This window comes from Maniola jurtina, chromosome 27 (genome assembly GCF_905333055.1).
Source record: "Maniola jurtina chromosome 27, ilManJurt1.1, whole genome shotgun sequence".
In the NCBI taxonomy this organism is placed as follows: domain Eukaryota; kingdom Metazoa; phylum Arthropoda; class Insecta; order Lepidoptera; family Nymphalidae; genus Maniola; species Maniola jurtina.
Window position 1 is genome coordinate 5170685 of NC_060055.1, and position 19299 is coordinate 5189983.

At 36.5% G+C, this 19299-nt stretch overlaps 1 protein-coding gene across 1 annotated transcript; it reads right to left on the reverse strand.

Annotated features, from left to right (window-relative positions):
* Window positions 1-1506: 1506 nt before the first annotated feature.
* LOC123879082 (ornithine decarboxylase antizyme) lies at window positions 1507-18807 on the reverse strand. The gene is given in 8 exon segments (XM_045926601.1): window positions 1507-4218; window positions 4759-4871; window positions 5322-5417; window positions 6136-6254; window positions 7246-7342; window positions 7344-7350; window positions 7851-7952; window positions 18524-18807. Coding segments are annotated over 8 exon segments (789 nt in total). The 5' UTR covers window positions 18625-18807; the 3' UTR covers window positions 1507-4064.
* Between the last annotated feature and the right edge of the window lie 492 nt (window positions 18808-19299).

Consider the following 19299-nt stretch of genomic DNA (forward strand, 5'->3'; position numbering starts at 1 on the left):
AACCAGAACGCTCTCAAAAACTTATCGTTATTATTATACTACCTTAACACAAGCCAATGCCAATAACCATTTACCTTATCTTGTAGTTTTAGTGATTTAGTATTTTTCAAACCCGCATTGTATAGCGTGCAAAACTCTGGTCAATGCCCTACCTACGACACGGCATTGACTTCGAGTGACCTATTTACGGAACGTTCGTTCACCTCTAGCGTCAGTCAGATGTTTTATTTGCGTAAATCTTATCAGTAATCATCAGTCCTATCACCAGTCTTCGTTTTTGCTAGCATTCTGGTTACATCCTGTATTCTTCAGTGCACCACAAAACACAAAAATGAAAGAATAAATGATTTGGTTTATTAACTAATACAATACTGGTATTTTAAGGATTCCGAAATTGAATTCCAAAGGAAAAACAAAAACCCTTATAGGATGACTTTGTTCTCAGTTAAGAAAAAACCTATAAGGGTACTTTACTTGACCTAGAATCATGAAATTTGGCAGGTAGGTAGGTCTTACAACACAAGTAAAGGAAAAAATCCCAAAAAAGTGAATTTGTGGTTAGTTACATCACAAAAAAAATGTGTTCTATTACTAAAGTGCAATCTATATATTATATAGATGGCGCTGTTACCATTATTTTGCACTGTTGCATATAAAAATGTTAAAATATTTTGCATGCGAGTTTTGTTCATGAACAGGTTTAAATTATTTTTTTTCGTGATGTAACCACAAATTCACGACAGACCACAATAAAAGGATCATAGAAGGCCTACGACACACTTGACGGAAATTCCGACGCCGAACTTCCGCGTCGGAACGCCAATACATGTTAAATGCATATAAATAAGCGTTCCATGGCGGACCGCTCGCCTTCAGCGTCTGTTCCGTCCTTTAGTCTATATAGCAATAATAACATGTATTGGCGTTCCGACGCGCAAGTTCAGCGTCGGAATTTCCGTCAAGTGTGGCGTAGGCCTAAAGCTTTGGTCTGGTGATCTTAACGCACAACGCTGCGGTATGCGTCGCAACGCAGCATTTAGCGTCCCTGCGGTGGTGGTGGTCATTTGATTTTGCCGCAGCTACCAAGGTAGACGTGAACATGAACAATTTTTCTGTAATTTGTGCTTTGCTTGAAGAGGAAGATGTTTTTGTTTTTTGTCTTTATTTTTATATAAAGAAGGATAGTTGCGAACTAATTCTATTAAATGGTCTTCGAAAAATTCCATATTGACCCGTGACGCACACCGCACACCGCAGCGTTGAACCGAGAATGACGCCGCGTTGTGCGGGAGTACACCTCCCCACTTCACCGCGCTTGCCCCTCGCCGCTGACGCATACTGCGACGGAACAAGAGAACACTCTCGACGTTTTTCATATGATTGAGTGTCCGGCAACGCATACCGCATACCGCAGCGTTGTGCGTTATGATCACCAGACCAAAGCTTATGGGTTCCTTTTGAAAGGTACCCTAAAAAGGAAAAGGAGATCACAAATAAAACACGCAATGATTAATATTATTTTTAATAGCTTGTCCAATATTTATTACATTAAACTTATAAACTAAAACTATTCACAAGGCCCCGAGAAATAAAGTAATACTCAACCAAAACGTACTGCAATGGGAATTGCATTGGATTCTGTCATAGAAGAAACAATTTGACCAGTACCTATATTAGGGTAGATATAATCATTTTAAGTCAAAGTCAAAATCATTTATTCAAAGTAGGTACAATTGTACTCTTTTTGATGGTCGAAATTGTTATTGTACGATATAGTGGTGATAATTAATTACGTAACTTAAAACTAAAGCTACGAGGGTTCAAAACGCGCCCAAGTCTGAGAAGAGAAGAGGGGTTCCTTTTTGAATTTAATCCTACTTTGAACTTCGATGTGTACATAAAATTATTACAAGTATAAAGTAAATTATTATAAGTATTACATTAACATATTTTCACTCAATTTCTTAATTTTTCTAAATAATCAAATTATGTAGTAGTTTTTTTTTTTAAATATGGGTATGATAAAATTGACAGAATTAAAAAATCAAGCAATTCTTTTCATGGATGAAAAATGGGGATGGAAAAGGACCTTTAAATTGTCAATTTAAATCTATTTTGGGTGTGAATGTTAGGCATTAAACTGTTGGAAAAGTTGTTAATTTCTAGTCGCATTATTTTATTCTATGGCATTATGGGGGCCTATGTGAAAATAAATCTATACTTAAAATAAAACCTAATGAGTAACCGTTACTAGAATACAGTAAAGTAAGATTACTTAAAAGATTAAAGTAACGCCTTACTTTATGTTCGTTTTTCTGGAGCCAATAAAAATTCAAGGTCAAAATATGGCGCAATTTTTTTAATTTTATTTTTTATCTCCTTCAGGAAAGGCAAAGGTCGTAGACCATGCAGCCTGCAATTGTTTTATCAATTTTAATTGTATTTCCAAACATAAAATAAAGCGTTTTTTTTTTACAATAATACAAAATGAAATAAAGGAATTAAAAAAAACACAAACCACTTACGATCTAGGTTATTTATAGATTTTTTAGGTGTTACGTCACAGTGTTAGGCCGTGTACACATCGAGTAGAAACACTGGCGTGTTTGTATATATTTTTTTAAATTGCGTCCAAATTCGTGTGTAAACGACCCTAAATTTCCAAAATATGGTGAATATTTTACAAAAATTAGGTGAATAGTGAAAAAATTACGTACGAACGCGTATGAAAAAAAAAATGCTACTATAAAAAATGCAGTAGCTATTGCTAAGATGTTTTAAAATGGTGTGGAGTTTTTTTTTTTTCAGAAAAGTATCGGCGAACGTACGTGAAAAAAACTTGTTTTTTTTTTTTTATAATATATAGTACGTAGATGGGAACCGTATAATAATATTAAACTAAGATTTTTTTTGTCATTTTTGTTTTTTTTTTGTTTTTTTTTTAAATTTTCGGGCTCTACCCCGGAGTGGGTAAACATATTGACATACACGACGACATATACTTTCCGATGATAGGTACAATAATAATATAACTAAGTAAAGTTAAAAGAGAAAAAATGATGAAAATTATAATATATTTCTACGATATCAGTTTTGATACGCAAAAAGTTACACGAAAAATTAGGTATGACTTCAAAGCTGAAATTGTAGAAATAAAAATCACTACCAAGTACCAACTTAAATTTCATTTGATTAGTCTATGTTATGGTATTTTTTTTTTAATTATTATTGGAGCTGGATTCTAGCCTTTTTTACAAAGTAATTTTTTTTTTTGATTTTTGGCTCTGAAATCTTGTCTTTGAAGATGATGTTTTGTAATAGAATTCAGAGGTATGGATTCAAGCTTTTTGATAGTCAAAGTGTTGCTATACATAAAAAAAAATACTACTAAAAATCAAACGAAATCCAAGTTTCTACAATGATAATATACTAAATCTAAATACTAATAACGCGACTTATTTTTGCGCCTTACCACTATGCAAGCGAGTGATTTTACATGAAAAAAGTGCAATGGAATACTGTTATTTTTTTTATAATACACTTGAGACAGCTTTGAAAAACTTTATCTATACCAAAAAAAAAATGCTGTCATTCGAATATTGAAACGATTATTAAAATTTAAGGTTACATACCTCTAAGTGACGTATTTTGGCGTTGGTCGGTTTCACAAATTTAATTTTTTTTTTTTTCATAAAGCAAACGTCAAAAATGAATTAATATCGTTTCAATATACGTTTACTGTCTTCGGCGACACCAAAAAACTACCACTAGCTTTTCTAAATACGAGAGAAATAATCTTTTTCTTCTTTTTCATAAAATGACAAGGAAGAGCGTCAAAAAAGCTACTATAACGGTAGGAATTCGTTGGCAACACCAGATTAATTGCGTGTTGTGTTGACACTGAATTTTAAAAACTACCACTAGTGTTGCTAACATGAGAATTTTTTTTTTCTAAAACGAAACTAAAAAGATATTTTTTCGATGAAATGATTAAAAAGTGTGGCGATGTGTCGAAAAAGCTACTATAATGGTACAAATTCGTTATCTGGCAAGACCGAAGACAGTTAATTCATGTTGTAGTGCAAGAAGATGTATTCCGGGTTGTTTATCTCTTGCATGAGCGGTGAGTTGGGCGGTAACAGCTGGAATCCCATGAACATGAAGGTGCGGAGAAGGGTGGCGCGGTCGGAGCGGTTCTTGAGCACGCAGATGATACAGCTGGAAAGATTATGGCAACATTATTATAGGTTAGGAGTAAGAGGTCGATTTAAGGGTTTTGTGCCTCATAAGGAAATAAATTTTGAATGGAAGTATGGTGCCAAAAGACACTGGCTATAAATTTTTGAAAAAAAAAAGGAATCCATCATTTGTCCGTCCGTTTGAACAGTCAATCTGGGGAAATCAAAATCCATGTATCCCGTTGACCTGGAATGATAAAATTTGGCAGATACTTATAGCACAAGTAAAAAATCCAAAAATCGTGAATCACAAAAAAAAAGTGTTCACAAACAATTTACTAAATCACATAATAGATGGCGCTATCCATAATTAACTTGCAGTGTTGCTCATAAAAGTGCATGAAAACGATGGTTACGCTTTGAGTGCAAATCCAACTCTCACCGGTTTTAGAAATATGCCCCCGGACCTCATTGGCGGGGTTTGATCTGTCACCCTGTTTACAAAGCTTATCTCTCTGTTTGAGTTGTTCCCACCAGTTCGGAAAGCAGATTCTACTGAGTAAAGTAAGACTTTACTCACTTGGTGCAGCCGAGACGCTCCTCAGCGAAGTCCAAGAGAAGCATGAAGCTCTCCTTGCTACCAGACTGCAGGATGCCTGGCACGCGCAGATAGATGGTACCACCTTTTACCACCTACAATACAAAGAAATATATATTTAAACATATAAAAGCAAAAGCTAACTGACTGGCTGATTGATCTATCAATACACAGCTCAAAATTCTAGATCGATAGGGCTGAAATTTGACATGCAGATATAGCTATTTTTTTAAAATCTAACAAATTAGACAAACAAAGGTGTACAATAGTACCTATTTTTAACCCTGACCCAAAAAGAGGGGTGTTATAAGTTTGACGTGTGTATCTGTGTATCTGTCTGTAACATCGCAGCTCCTAAACTAATGAACCGATTTTAATTTAGTTTTTTTTTTGTTTGAAAGGTGGCTTGATCGAGAGTGTTCTTAGTTATAATCCAAGAAAATCGGTTCAGCCGTTTGAAAGTTATCAGCTCTTTTCTAGTTACTGTAATCTTCACTTGTCGGTGGTGTTGTAAATTAATTTACACTTGTAAAAAAACCACTCACAGCCTCCCAGCGAGTGAGAGTATTCTCGGTGAGGAAGATCTTGAAGTCAATCTTCACTGGTTGGCGATCTTTGCGCTCGAGGATCTTGCTGATTACCTGCAATTTAAAAAAACAACATAAGAAATTGATGAACAAAGAGTGGAAATAGTAGTGAAAGAGGAGTGGAACATGAGGTGAACCAAGAAGTGAAATACGAGTGAAAGAAAAAGGAGAGTGAAATTGTAGTGAAATAGAGGTAGAAGGCATGGCATTAAGTGTATTAGAGGTGGATTGTGTGATGAACTAAAGGTGAAATGTAAAGTGAAATGGGGATAACTAAGTCGGCATTATAGAAAACTTATAATAAAGTGTCAGTTCCCATCATGAACTCGTTGGATTCACAACATGAAAAGTGAAATAGGGGTGGACTATCGAGTGAAACACGTGGTGTAATATTGGTGGAAAGTGAAGTGAAACTAGGGATAAAATGAAAAGAAGGTGATGGAAAAGTGAAATAGGAGTGATAGAAGTCATTTTACCACCGAACCGCAAGACGTCGGGCGAGTTTCCATCCTTATGTCGTCGACATTCCATCTACACGCACGAAACGTTTTGCGTCATCATTCCTCATACGCATGGCTAAGGTTAGGAATACTCTTCCGCGATCTGTGTTTCCTACCAATTACAATCCGGGTATCTTTAAAACAAGAGTGAATAGGCACCTTCTAGGTAAACGCGTCCCATCTTAGACCACATCATCACTTTCCATCAGGTGTGATTGTGGTCAAGCGCTTACCTATAGTGAATAAAAAAAAAAAAAGAAAGGTGTACTAACCGCTTCCCGTTGTTCAGGGTGTAGAGCAGGGTGGGTCTGCGCGGCCTCGGTGGCGAGGCTTTCGGCGCTGCTGCTCAGAGAACTGGCGCTGGCCCATAGCAGGGCGCTCAACAAGTCACCTGCAAGACATATTATTTTTTATTTATTTAGTAACTAGATGATGCCCGCGACTTCGTCCGCGTGGATTTAAGTTTTTGAAATCCCGTGGGAACTCTATGATTTTCCGGGATAAAAAGTAGCCTATGTGCTAATCCTGGATATTATCTATCTCTATTCCAAATTTCAGCCAAATCCGTCTAGTAGTTTTTGCGTGAAGGAGTAACAAACATACACACACACACACACACACATACAAACTTTCACCTTTATAATATTATAGTGTGATAGACTTAATTTAAAGAGAAACATTTTTCACCATTTTTTATAGACCAAAGCACTAGATAAAAAACAGACTGGTGTTTGGAATTTTGCAGCCCAAATAGACCGTAGTCTGTGCTAGGGCTGACAAAAAAGAAAAAAAGATTAATTTATTTTGTGAGTTTACGATTTAAAAAAAAAAGAGTTAAGCCTATATTTCCATTTTTTACAAACAAAAGAATAAAAAAATAAATTATTTTTATAATTACATATTTGACGGTTTTATCTTAAGAAAAAAAACTTAGGTTAGCTCAGGTTTTAATTACATGTCCCATTAGTGGGATAGAGTTCCGTACAGCGCCATCTAGTTTAGAAATATGAAAAACTAGGTGATGCCCGATGTATGGACCTTTAAGAATCCCGTGGGAACTCTTCGATATTCCGGAATGACAGTAACCTATGTACGTCCCCGGGATGTAAGCTAACTTTGTGCCTTTCTTCAAAATCAGTTTAACTGTTGGGCCGTGAAGAGCTAGAAGACAGACACACTTTCGCCTTTATAATATTAGTATGGAAATATGGATAATGCTACAAAAAATCAGAATCCACCTATTAAGAAAATGTCTGTCTCCTATCAGGGGCACGGTGTTGCACCCGCCAAGACGTATAATATTTTCTGCGAAACTCCTGTAGCGAGACTGAACTCCGTACAGCGCCATCTAGTTTGTAATACGGGAGTAATTGGACACTCACGGTTGTTGTCGTCGTGGATGGGGGTGGACGGGGTCGCAGGGGTCGCGACCCCGCTGCTCACCCCTCCGGGCGGTGCTGAGCCGTGAGCAGGGACATCAGGACCACCTGATCACACAGACAAATATTTTGCTATAGTATCGATGGTTCAATTCTTTTAGCCGAATATTCAATTGAGATTTAGGCCGAATATTCCCTTGAATTTCAGCCGAATATACAGTAGAAATCCAGTTGTATATTCCTTTGAGTTTCGCCGAATATTTTATTGAAATTCAGTTGTATATTTAGTTGAATTATGGTCGAATATTTGGTTGAATTTCGTTGCACGAATATTCATTTCAGCCAAATATTCTGTTGAAATTTAGCTTACTATTCAGTCGAAATTCAGCCAAATATTAGCTTCAAATTTCGCTGAATATGAAACAATAGCGATGAAATTTCGTTATTTTGAATGTTTGTCAGCTAGTAAGGTACAGTCAGCAACAAAGCTAGGTTTGCACCCGCCACTACAAGCGACTATGGACGTGTTCAAACCTAGCATTGTTGCTGACTGTACAAGCTTTAAATAAGGGATGCATTCTCTTATACTGTACGAGATAACCACTTACCACAGAGGCCCGGCACCCAGGCAGAGCGAAAAACACTCGGCGTCCGAAGCCGACAAAGCCGACCGCTTGCTGCCGGCCGCGCTCAGAGACGCGCCGTCGCCACTGCGAACAAACGATTACTATTAGCCGAATGCAACGAAAAATAAAATAGTTTAGCCGAATATTCAGCTGAGTTTCGAAAAAAACCGGCCAAGTGCAAGTCAGACTCGCGCACTGGTCTCCCCTTTACTTGTGCTATAAGACCTACCTACCTACCTTTCATGTTTCTAGGTCAACGGGAAGTACCCTATAGGTTTTCTTGACAGATACGACAGACGGACCGATAGACAGACAGACAACAAAGCGATGCTATAAAAGTTTCATTTTCCTTTTGAGGTACGAAACCCTAAAATCAACAGCCGCGCTCAGAGATGCGCCGTCGAATATTCTATTCAACCCAAACCTCGCTTCACTGAAGTGAACCAAGTCACGCCAAAAGCAACAACGCATTTACGGAAATAACCTTCATATTAATGCAATCGACCTTAAGAGGGGTCTCTCCGTCACTCGCTCCATACAAACCTAGTTCGTCTCTCATTGGAATACTAACCAATCATGCTCAATGGAATTTTGTAAAAACGTTCCGGGAAATAATAGCTTTTATTAGCCTGTGGTTTTCCAGATTTCCGTTAAAATATTCGGTTTCAAAGTTACGCGGTCTTAAAAATTCACATACAAATCTTTGAGCCCTACATATTTTTAGAACAATCTAAAACACCACAGGCACAAATATTAGTTTCTAGAATATGTCTGCAAAATTTCATGGACTTTGGTTGCTTAATATTCAAATGAAATTGGAACTACGATTGTATGGACTAACTGACGGAGAGAGCCCTGTTAAAGTTTACGACGACCGACCTAATTGTACAACTATTGGAATTTTTTATACTTAATTATTATTTTTAACCCTCGACCCAAAAAGAGGGGTGTTATAAGTTTGACGTGTGTATCTTCTGTGTGTCTGTGGCATCGTAGCTCCTAAACGAATGAACCAATTTGGATTTAGTTTTTTTTTTGTTTGAAAGGCGGTATGTTCTTTGCTATAATCCAAGATAATCGGTTCAGCCGTTTGAAAGTTATCAGCTCTTGTCTAGTTACTGTAAACTTCACTTGTCGGGGGTGTTATAAATTTTTAATTTACACTTGTTAAATATGTATAAATTTCTTCCGAATATGAAATTGCAAGTTTTACAAAATATAACTAAATATTCTAAATCGTACCTGATAAGTTTCACAACCATTGCTCTCCAGAAAAATTATCCAAAAAAAAAAAACAAGCGAGATATCTTAATACTAATCAATATCTTTACTAACTAATTAAATAATTAAATACACTTAAAATCACAGCAAATAATAATAAATATAAAATAAATAAATAATTTATAATAATATACTGATAGCAACACTTTCAAATATCACATCAAAATGGAATGTTTCGAATTTCCAAAAAAAAAAAAAAAACAATATCACAATTATTTGAATCGATTTTTGAGCGGTATTTTCCGATACACAATCCGTAAGCTGTATGCCATATACAGCATATTATTTTTGGGATTTTTTTGAAATATATTTATAGATTTTTTTTTGAGAATTTCTATCGTCTATTGATCCCTCCGATTAAAAAGGAAGCTTGATATGTACTGATGCTAAAACCCATCGGGATTCTGGATACAAAATAACAAACATCTTGCCAAATTATAAAAATAGATACGTTAAGACGTAAAAGACAAAGTGATTATTTTCGGATGGGGATAAGTAATTGAAAAGCAAGCTATAATAGCCCAGTGGTTAAGGCCTAGCCACGGCCGAAGCCTCCCACCAAACCAGAACAGAGAAATTATAAAATTCCAACCCCCTGCCGGGAAACGAACCCGGGACCTCCCACTAATAAGACCACATCGCTGGTCTGGTGGGTGGGAGGCTTCGGCCGTGGCTAGTTACCACCCTACCGACAAAGCCGTGCCGCCAAGCGATTTAGCGTTCCGGAACGATGCCATGTAGAAACCAAAGGAGTATGGGTTTAATGAAAACTGCCATACCCCTTCCTTAGCTTGCTTCCATCTTAGACTGCATCATCACTTACCACCAGGCGAGATCGCAGTCAAAGGCTAACTTGTATCTGAATATCTGAATTCTTGGGATCTGGGGTTCACTTTCTTAAACGGCGTAGGAAAACTTCATGAGGAAGGACTATGGTCAAAACCCTTCTCGTTCTGAGAGCGGTTCTGTGCACACACACACACACACACACACACACACACACACGCGCACACGCGCACGCTCGCACACACACACACACACACAGTACAGCACAAACTACTAATCGAATCAGGCTGGGCATGCAGATTATGACATAGCATCTGCTAAGGATTTTTGAGATTTCAACCCCTAAGGGGGTAAATTTTAGTTTGTCTATTTACTGCACGCGGACGAAGTCTCGGGCATAAAATAGTATAGAAATAAATGACGTGTGCATTCAAAAATAGTTCTATAATGATAATGAATGTATCTCTAATGATTGCCAAAACATTTTGTGGCTATCACTTGGCATTTCTAAACAAACGTGTTATTTATTGTTTGTTTTGAAGAAAAAAACCGGCCAAGTGCGAGTTGACCTCGCATTTGAAGGGTTCCGAACCATCATACAAGATATTTTAATGCACTTGACCGTTTTTTTTAGGGTTCCGTACCCCAGAAGGAAAAACGGAACCCTTATAGGATCACTTTGTTGTCCGTCCGTCGTGTCTGTCAAGAAAACTATAGGGTACTTCCCGTTGACCTAGAATCATGAAATTGGTAGGTAGGTAGGTCTTATAGCACAAGTACAGGAATAAATCTGAAAACCGCGAATTTGTGGTTACATCATTAAAAAAAAAATGTGTTTCAATTTTCAAAGTAAGATAACTATACCAAGTGGGCTATCATATGAAAGGACTTTACCTGTACATTGTACAATCTAAAACAGATTTTTATTTATTTTTATGTATAATAGTTTTCGAAAAAATACCCGAGTACGGAACCCTCAGTGCGCAAGTGAGGAGCTCGAATCCAAATTTTTTATGAAACAATGTCGCAAAGTTCTTCTATCGATTAAAAAAGAAATGACGCAAATCGGTTTAGAAATCTCGGTGATTTCGGTGTACATAGGTAGAAAAACACAACTCCCTTTTTGAAAGTCGGTTAAAAAAGTAGCCTATGTTACTCCCTGGTCAATTCTCTACTTGTCTGTGAAAATTCCGTCAAAATCGATTCAGCCGTTCCGAAGATTAGCCTTTTCAAACAGACAGACAGACAGACAGATAGACAAAAATTTTAAAAACGTGTGATTCAGTTATAGTATCGTTCAAATAACCATATGACCTTAATATGCGGTAGTTATTTCGATATAACAGACAGACACTCCAATTTTATTTATTAGTAAGTATATAGTATATAGATATCTTTATGCCTAAGTATAACTGCACACTGATAAGAGTGATAACACAAAATGTAGGTATACACTTAGATTAGTATTGTTTGATTGTACCTAGTTATATCAATTCAACATAGTAACGCTTTATTTATTGGACTCATTGCTCGCTGTACTTTTCCACTATTAAAGTAGGTTGAAACTGCGCCATAAGTTTTTATAAATATAATGAAGTCGGGGAAAACTGTTTTTTTTTTCTCTCTCGTCTGGCTTTACAAAGCATTAGCCAATGTCAAGTTTGTAGTTATTTGTAACAAGTTAGTTAAACTATACAAGTGTGGACCCCGTCTGTGCCGGCGCTCGCCGACACACGCACGGCACCCCCTTAGAGCGCTTTCCAGTCAGTTTTAACAAAAAAAAAAAACACTCAAAAAAGGCAGAGCACGCCCGCCAGCTAACACCAACACAGACGAAGTCCGGGAAAACTATTTAACCAAGCATAAATATTATTCTTAGGGTTCCGTACCTAAAAAGGAAAAACGGAACCCTTATAGGATCACTTTGTTGTCTGTCTGTCTGTCCTGTCTATAGGGTACTTCCCGTTGACCTAGAATCATGAAATTTGGCCGGTAGGTAGGTCATATAGCACAAGTAAAGTAACTAATCCGAAAACCGTAAAGTGGTTAGATCATAAAAAACAAATTAAAATGACCAGACCAGACCAGATCAGAGATTTGTAGAAATTATAAACCTCCAAACCCTTGCTGGACAACTAGACCAGACCATGAGAAATTGTAAAATTTCAAATCCCATCTATCGGTCCGCAACATCACGCACCGTGGGAAGCCGGTATAAAAACAATTGGCGTCGAGGCGTGTAATGTGCGAAGACCTTTAGGAATTCGAATTTGGAAGTGCAGGCGTCGGCCATTTTAAAAATAAATGTAAACAGAATTCGCGCCAACTTTGCACGTGACATTATTTGGGTTGGGCCTCATTATCTATGATTAGGGTTGCCATGTCCAAATACGTGAATCCCGGGCAAAAACTCTAAATTTTCCATCACATCACATTAATATTATAAAGGAGAAAGTTTGTATGTGTGTATGTGTGTGTGTATGTTTGTTACTCCTTCACGCAAAAACTGCTGGACGGATTGGGCTGAAATTTAGAATGGAGATAGATTATACCCTGGATTTGCGCACAGGCTACTTTTTACCCCGGAAAATCAAAGAGTTCCCACGGGAATTTTAAAAACCTACGTCCACGCGAACGAAGTCGCGGGTATCAGCTAGTAGTTAATATTACCTTTAGGAATTCGAATTTGGAAGTGCAGGCGTCAACCATTTTAAAAGTAACAGAATTAACGCCAACTTCGCGCGTGACATTGTTTTTTATTATTCAGATACAAGTTTGCAATCTCACCTGATGGTAAGTGACGCTGCAGTCTAATATGGAAGCGGGCTAACTTGGCAGTTTCATTAAACGCTTCATACCCCTAATCGGTACGGATTTCTTGTACGATGGTACCCTACGTGCGGAACTCCGACTCGCACTTGACCGTTTTTCATAAAGCACGATTGTCGTCAAGTGCAAGCCTGTCTATACTACTAATAAATAAAATTGAAGTGTCGTGTCTGTTTGAACGGGCAAATCTTCGGAATGCCTGAACCTATTTTGACGGGACTTTCACAGACAAGTAGAGGATTAACCAAGGAGTAACATAGGCTACTTTTTTAACCGACTTTGAAAAATGGAGTTGTGTTTTTCTAACTATGTACACTGATATCTCCGAGATTTCTGAACGGATTGGCGTTTTTTTTTTTTTTTATTGTTAAGGTAACTTTGCGACATTGTTCCATAAAAAATTTGGATTCCAACTCCTCAGTCCTGATGCTGCAGGGGATCTGACCAATCCACGCGGGCGAAGCGGCGGGCATCATCTAGTCTTGCAATAAAAAAATATCTGGAAAATTTCGGTCATCTGGTAACCCTATCCGCAATAATTTACAAATGGCCGACAAGGCAGCTGTTATTTTTTTTTATATCTGGCACTGTGAGTCATTGATATTATAAGGACTTTATTATCATTTCTGTTGTTGAAGTATTTTTAGGGTTCTGTACTTCAAAATGAAAAACGGAACCCTTATAGGATCACTTTGTTGTCTGTCTGTCCGTCTTTAGTGTCTGTCAAGAAAACCTATAGGGTAGGTAGGTACTTGCTTTCCGTTGACCTAGAATCATGAAATTTGGCAGGTAGGTAGATCTTATAGCACAAGTAAAGTAAAAAATCCGAAAACCTTAAAGTGGTTACATCACAAAAAACAAATTAAAATGTGTTCATGAACAAATAATTAGTATTTTAAATTTTCAAAGTGGGATAACTGTACAAGTGGGGTATCAAATTATGAAAAGGCTTTCTTTACCTGTACATTCTAAAACAGATTTTTATGCTTTATAGTTTTTGATTTATAATGCAAAATGTCGAAAAAAACCCGAGTACGGAACCTTCGGTGCGCGATTCTGAGTCGCACTTGGTTGGTTTTTTCTTAATTGACTAAATAGTTGATTTCCAAAATTCATATTCAATATGGATACCATCAATAGATCCTATATTTTTAACCCCCAATCCAAAAAGAGGGGTGTTATATGTTTGACGTGTGTATCTGTCTGTGGCATCGTAGCTCCTAAACGAATGGACCGATTTTAATTAAGTTTTTTTGTTGAAAGGTGGCTTGATCGAGAGTGTTCTTAGCTATAATCGAAGAAAATCGGTTCAGCCGTTTGAAGGTTATCAGCTCTTTTCTAGTTTTCTTAGAGGTTTTTGTGTCTGGGTTTTTTAAATTTTAAGTTATGCAAGATGTCAAATACCTACCCTATTTCTTTACACTCTAGTTCACTTTGCCATTGTAAAGATCACAAGGCAGAGAAATATGGTCAGAGGAACCTACATATTATTAGGTACTTATTTTAACAGGGCTCTCTCCGTCACTCGCTTCATACAATCGTATTTCCAATTTCATTTGAATATTTCAAACCAAAGTCCATGAAATTTTGCAGACATATTCAAGAAACTAATATCTGTGTCTGTGGTGTTTTAGTATTTTTCTAAAAGTATGTAGTTTTACAATTACAGGGGCTCAAAGATTTGTATGTAAATTTTTAAGACAGTGTAACTTTGAAATTGAATATTTTAACCGAAATCTGGAAAACCACAGACATAGATATTAGTTTCTAGAATATGTCTGCAAAATTTTATGGACTTTGGTTGCTTAATATCCAAATGAAATTGGAACTACGTTTGTATGAAGCGAGTGACGGAGAGACCCTTCTTAAAAAACGTTCTAGATCTTACAATTTGCAAGGTCAATTCTTTTATTGAGACAACATACGATTCGCTCATATGTACTCTCAATTTAGAACCTTGTCACTATGTAATCTATACTAATAAATAAAATTGGAGTGTCTGTCTGTAATTTAGAAATAACTACCGCATATTAAGGTCACATGGTTATTTGAACGATACTATAACTGAATCACACGTTTTTAAAATTTTTGTCTGTCTGTCTGTCTGTCTGTTTGAAAAGACTAATCTTGGGAACGGCTGAACCGATTTTGACGGGATTTTCAGAGACAAGTAGAGAATTGACCAGGGAGTAACATAGGCTACTTTTTTAACCGACTTTCAAAAAGGGAGTTGTGTTTTTCTACCTATGTACACCGAAATCTCCGAGATTTCTGAACCGATTTGCGTCATTTCTTTTTTAATCGATAGAGGAACTTTGCGACATTGTTTCCTAAAAAATTTGGATTCCAACTCCTCAATCCTGATGCTGCAGGGGATCTGACCAATCCACGCGGGCGAAGCTGCGGGCATCAGCTAGTTAGAACTAATTTTGCCTTGACTTATGTTGCGACAGTGTTTGGATGAATGACCTATACATTGTGACGTTATTGTAAATTGATCCTTATTTTCTACACGTTTAAGTGCATAATGTTGTGGTTCAAGAATCATGATCATTAAAATTTAAAATAGTCATCATCACTGCCTATATTATGAACTAGCTGATGCCCGCAGCTTCGCCCGCGTGGATTGGTCAGATCCCCTGCAGCACCAGGATTGAGGAGTTGGAATCCAAATTTTTTATGAAACAATGTCGCAAAGTTCCTCTATCGATTAAAAAAGAAATGACGCAAATCGGTTCAGAAATCTCGGAAATTTCGGTGTACATAGGTAGAAAAACACAACTCCCTTTTTGAAAGTCGGTTAAAAAAGTAGCCTATGTTACTCCCTGGTCAATCCTCTACTTGTCTGGAAAAATCCCGTCAAAATCGGTTCAGCCGTTCCGAAGATTTTTTCAAACAGACAGACAAAAATTTTAAAAACGTGTGATTCAGTTATAGTATCATTCAAATAACCATATGGCCTTAATATGCGGTAGTTATTTCGAAATTACAGACAGACACTCCAATTTTATTTATTAGGTATAGATACGAAAGTGTTTCGTTTGTTGGTTTGTCCTTCAATCACGTTTTAGCATGGGTATAGGTGAAGACTTGGAGAGTGACATAAGCTACTTTCTATCCCGGAAAATCAAAGAGTTTCCATGGGATTTTAAAAACCTACGAAGTCGCGGGCATCAGCTAGTAAATCCATATCTATACTAATATTATAAAGAGGAAACCTTTGTATTTTTGTATGTTTGTATTGAATAGGCTCAAAAACTACTGGACCGATTTCAAAATTTCTTTTACCATTACTTAGAGGGATTCTTCCGAATCCGTATAGGCTATATTTTATCCCGGAAAATAGAAAAAATAAATGTCCACCCGTGCGAAGCCGGGGCGGGTTGCTAGTCCATACTAATATTATAAATGAGAAAGTGTATCTGTCTGTCTGTCTGCTACCTTTTCACGGCCCAACAGTTTAACCGATTCTGATGAAGGGTACAGCGAGTTAGCTTATATCCCGGGGACGGACATAGGCTACTTTTTATCACGGAAAATCAAAGAGTTCCCACAGGATTCCTAAAGACCCATCCGCTCAACCGATTTGTATGAAATTTGGCACCGAGGTAGCTTGCGTCCATGTTATTGACATAGACAACTTTTTATCCCAGAAAACCAAACAGTTCATCATCAGCTAGTATTACATAATATTTTGTTGAGCAAAGATAGATCTATACAAAGTTTAATGGGGAATCTCATTTAAAATACATTCATAGTCTACGTAGTTACAAAGAATACAACAATTAAAACAATCTTATCACAGTTAACCTTACTAATGACCTTAAATGGCAAAAATTAATATTTATGCTATAAATTCAATGAGAAAAAAAAATATTTTTAGGGTTCTGTACCAATGGAACCCTATTACCAAATCTAAACTGTCTGTCCATCTGTCAGCAGGCTGTATCTCATGAGTATGCATTTCTATTGCCTGTTATAATACAGGACAAAAATTTCAAAATGGCTGCCATGGAATTATCTAAACTGTGTGACTAACTGAACTGCTTTGCTTGAGTAGATTTTTTGAAAATTGTTAAACGGGTGGAACTTCCAAAAATGATGAAACATATCTTATATTCCATACTAGCCGATGCCCGCGACTTCGCCCGCGTGGATTTAGGTTTTTCGAAATCCCGTGGGAACTCTTTGATTTTCCGGGATAAAAAGTAGCCTATGTGCTAATCCAGGATATTATCTATCTTCATTCCAAATTTCAGCCGTCCAGTAGTTTTTGCGTGAAGTAGTAACAAACATACACACACATACAAACTTTCACCTTTATAATATTATAGTGTGATCATTAATCCAATAGTAAATCCAGCCTAAATAGTAAATACTAATTTTCATCAATATAACTTGAAAAATGAGATACAAACTTTCATCCCTTATTTAAGACCCTAGGGACCGAATTTCCAAAAATCCTTTATCAGTGAGTGACAGTGTGTTATATGAAAGAAAAACTACTGTCAAGATTTCTAGTTTCTAAGACAAGCTGTCTATGCATTGTGTTCATAGATTAGTCAGTCATAACAAGTCCTTTTAATAAGGGTTCCATATCCAAAGGAAGCCAACGAGACCCTAATACTAAGCCTCCACTGACCATTTTCTTTTTTTTTAAATTATATAGACTAGCGCTTGGCTGCAATCAGACCAGCTAGCAAGTGATGCAGCCTAAGATGGAGCGCGCTTGCCTAGAAGTTGCCTATTCACTCTTGACTTGAAGGTACCCATATTATAGGTGGAACGGAAAACTAATGCCGGAAGGGTGTTCCAAAGATCTTTCAGCCTGATCCATTTATCTGATTTGTTTATCTTACTTTCTCTATTTCTTTGATCTGATTATCGTTCTCTGGTGTGTTTATATTTCAGTGGGTTATACTTATTATCTTATATCTGATCTGTTTATCTTAATTTCTCTGTTTCTCTGATCTGATTATCTTTTTCTGGTCTGTTTATATTTCAGCTGGTTATACTTATTATCTCATGAACCATAATAGATGTATGTTGAAATTTTCAATGTATTTCTATTGGTGCTATGACAAGAAAAGAAATAATAAAAAATCCAAAATGGCCACCATGCAAATAAAAAAATTACTTATATATGTGTTATATCTTGTACAATGGTGCAAACCCTAAATTAAGGATTATAAGTAGTGTTACATAGGTACCTTCCTGTTCAAGTCTGAGTCGCATTTGATGGGGTTTTTTGTATAAATTATGGAGATTGTGAGAGGAAAAGCAATTCATGAAGCACATCGCCCAGGACTGCGCCATTCACTCGTACCAGGGATCACCTAAAGATCTTTTAGACCTGTCTAGATTGTTGTATGATTAGGAAAGGTAGGTATCTACTTAATTTCGACAAAATAATTTGAGATAATATGTTAAAACGACCAAAAAACCACAGTTCAAAAACCATAGAGAATAGAACAAAATACAATTGCATAAGTATCTAACAATTAAAATTTAAAAAATCTACATTCCATATTCAAAATTTAACCTAAAAGTTGTATATCATCTTTTTTTTCTTACAAAGAAGCGAAGGTAATATTAAAAATTCATTTAGATAGTGATGGTTTGATGACGTAGGTAGGTATGCAAGTTAGACCAAGGACGGCGATGGTGCACGTACCACTTACTTTCATATCATTAGAATTATTTACCACGTGTCCTATTATATGAAATGTAGGTAAAATAATACTTAAAATGGCACTTACTAGAACTTCTTGAGCTGGGGTGACTCGGGTTCTAAAATGGTAGTCGCGACGTCATAATAATTACTACTACTAAAATTAAATTGTTGTAATAACTTGGTCATCTTGGATAATCGTAGTTGAGCCTTTACAAAACGTGGAAATAAAAACACGGACGGACCGCTGGTTATTCAATATCGCGACGAAATTGCGCACTTGCAAAGTCACTTGTTTCACTACAGCAAAACGAATGGCGAAAAAATTACAGGATTTCACAAAACTTTTTACAAATCAAGTCAAATGTAGAACTATAGCAAAGAATAACGTCAAAAACAATAATCCTACTTATTATAATACAACTAACTCTGTATAGCGCGAACACCTGTTTCGCGGTCGTCTAAAATTAGCCGTATAATAATATTTTCATTATGGCCACCGGTTCTGACGTTCATAGAAGGCCGTGCGTTCCAATTCACGTTTAGTTCTACAAATTGTAACAATAATTTTGCTTTTCATTAAAAATATTACCTATAAAAATACTAATATTTAGTCAAGTTGCTCATAATATGGTCAAAACTAAAATGTAGTTTTAAAGTTAGTCGTAGTTAGTAAGTTAAAAATTAATATGTTTAGTTACTTAGGTACCTATATAACCCCTCAGTAAAAGATGGTGTCCTCAAAATAACTGTTCTGTTTGGTGGTTATTTTGATACAGAGGGAAGTAACGTTCGGTGGTTATTTTGATACAGAGGGAAGTAACGTAAATAACGAGAATTCAAGTAACTACATTCATTCCTCGT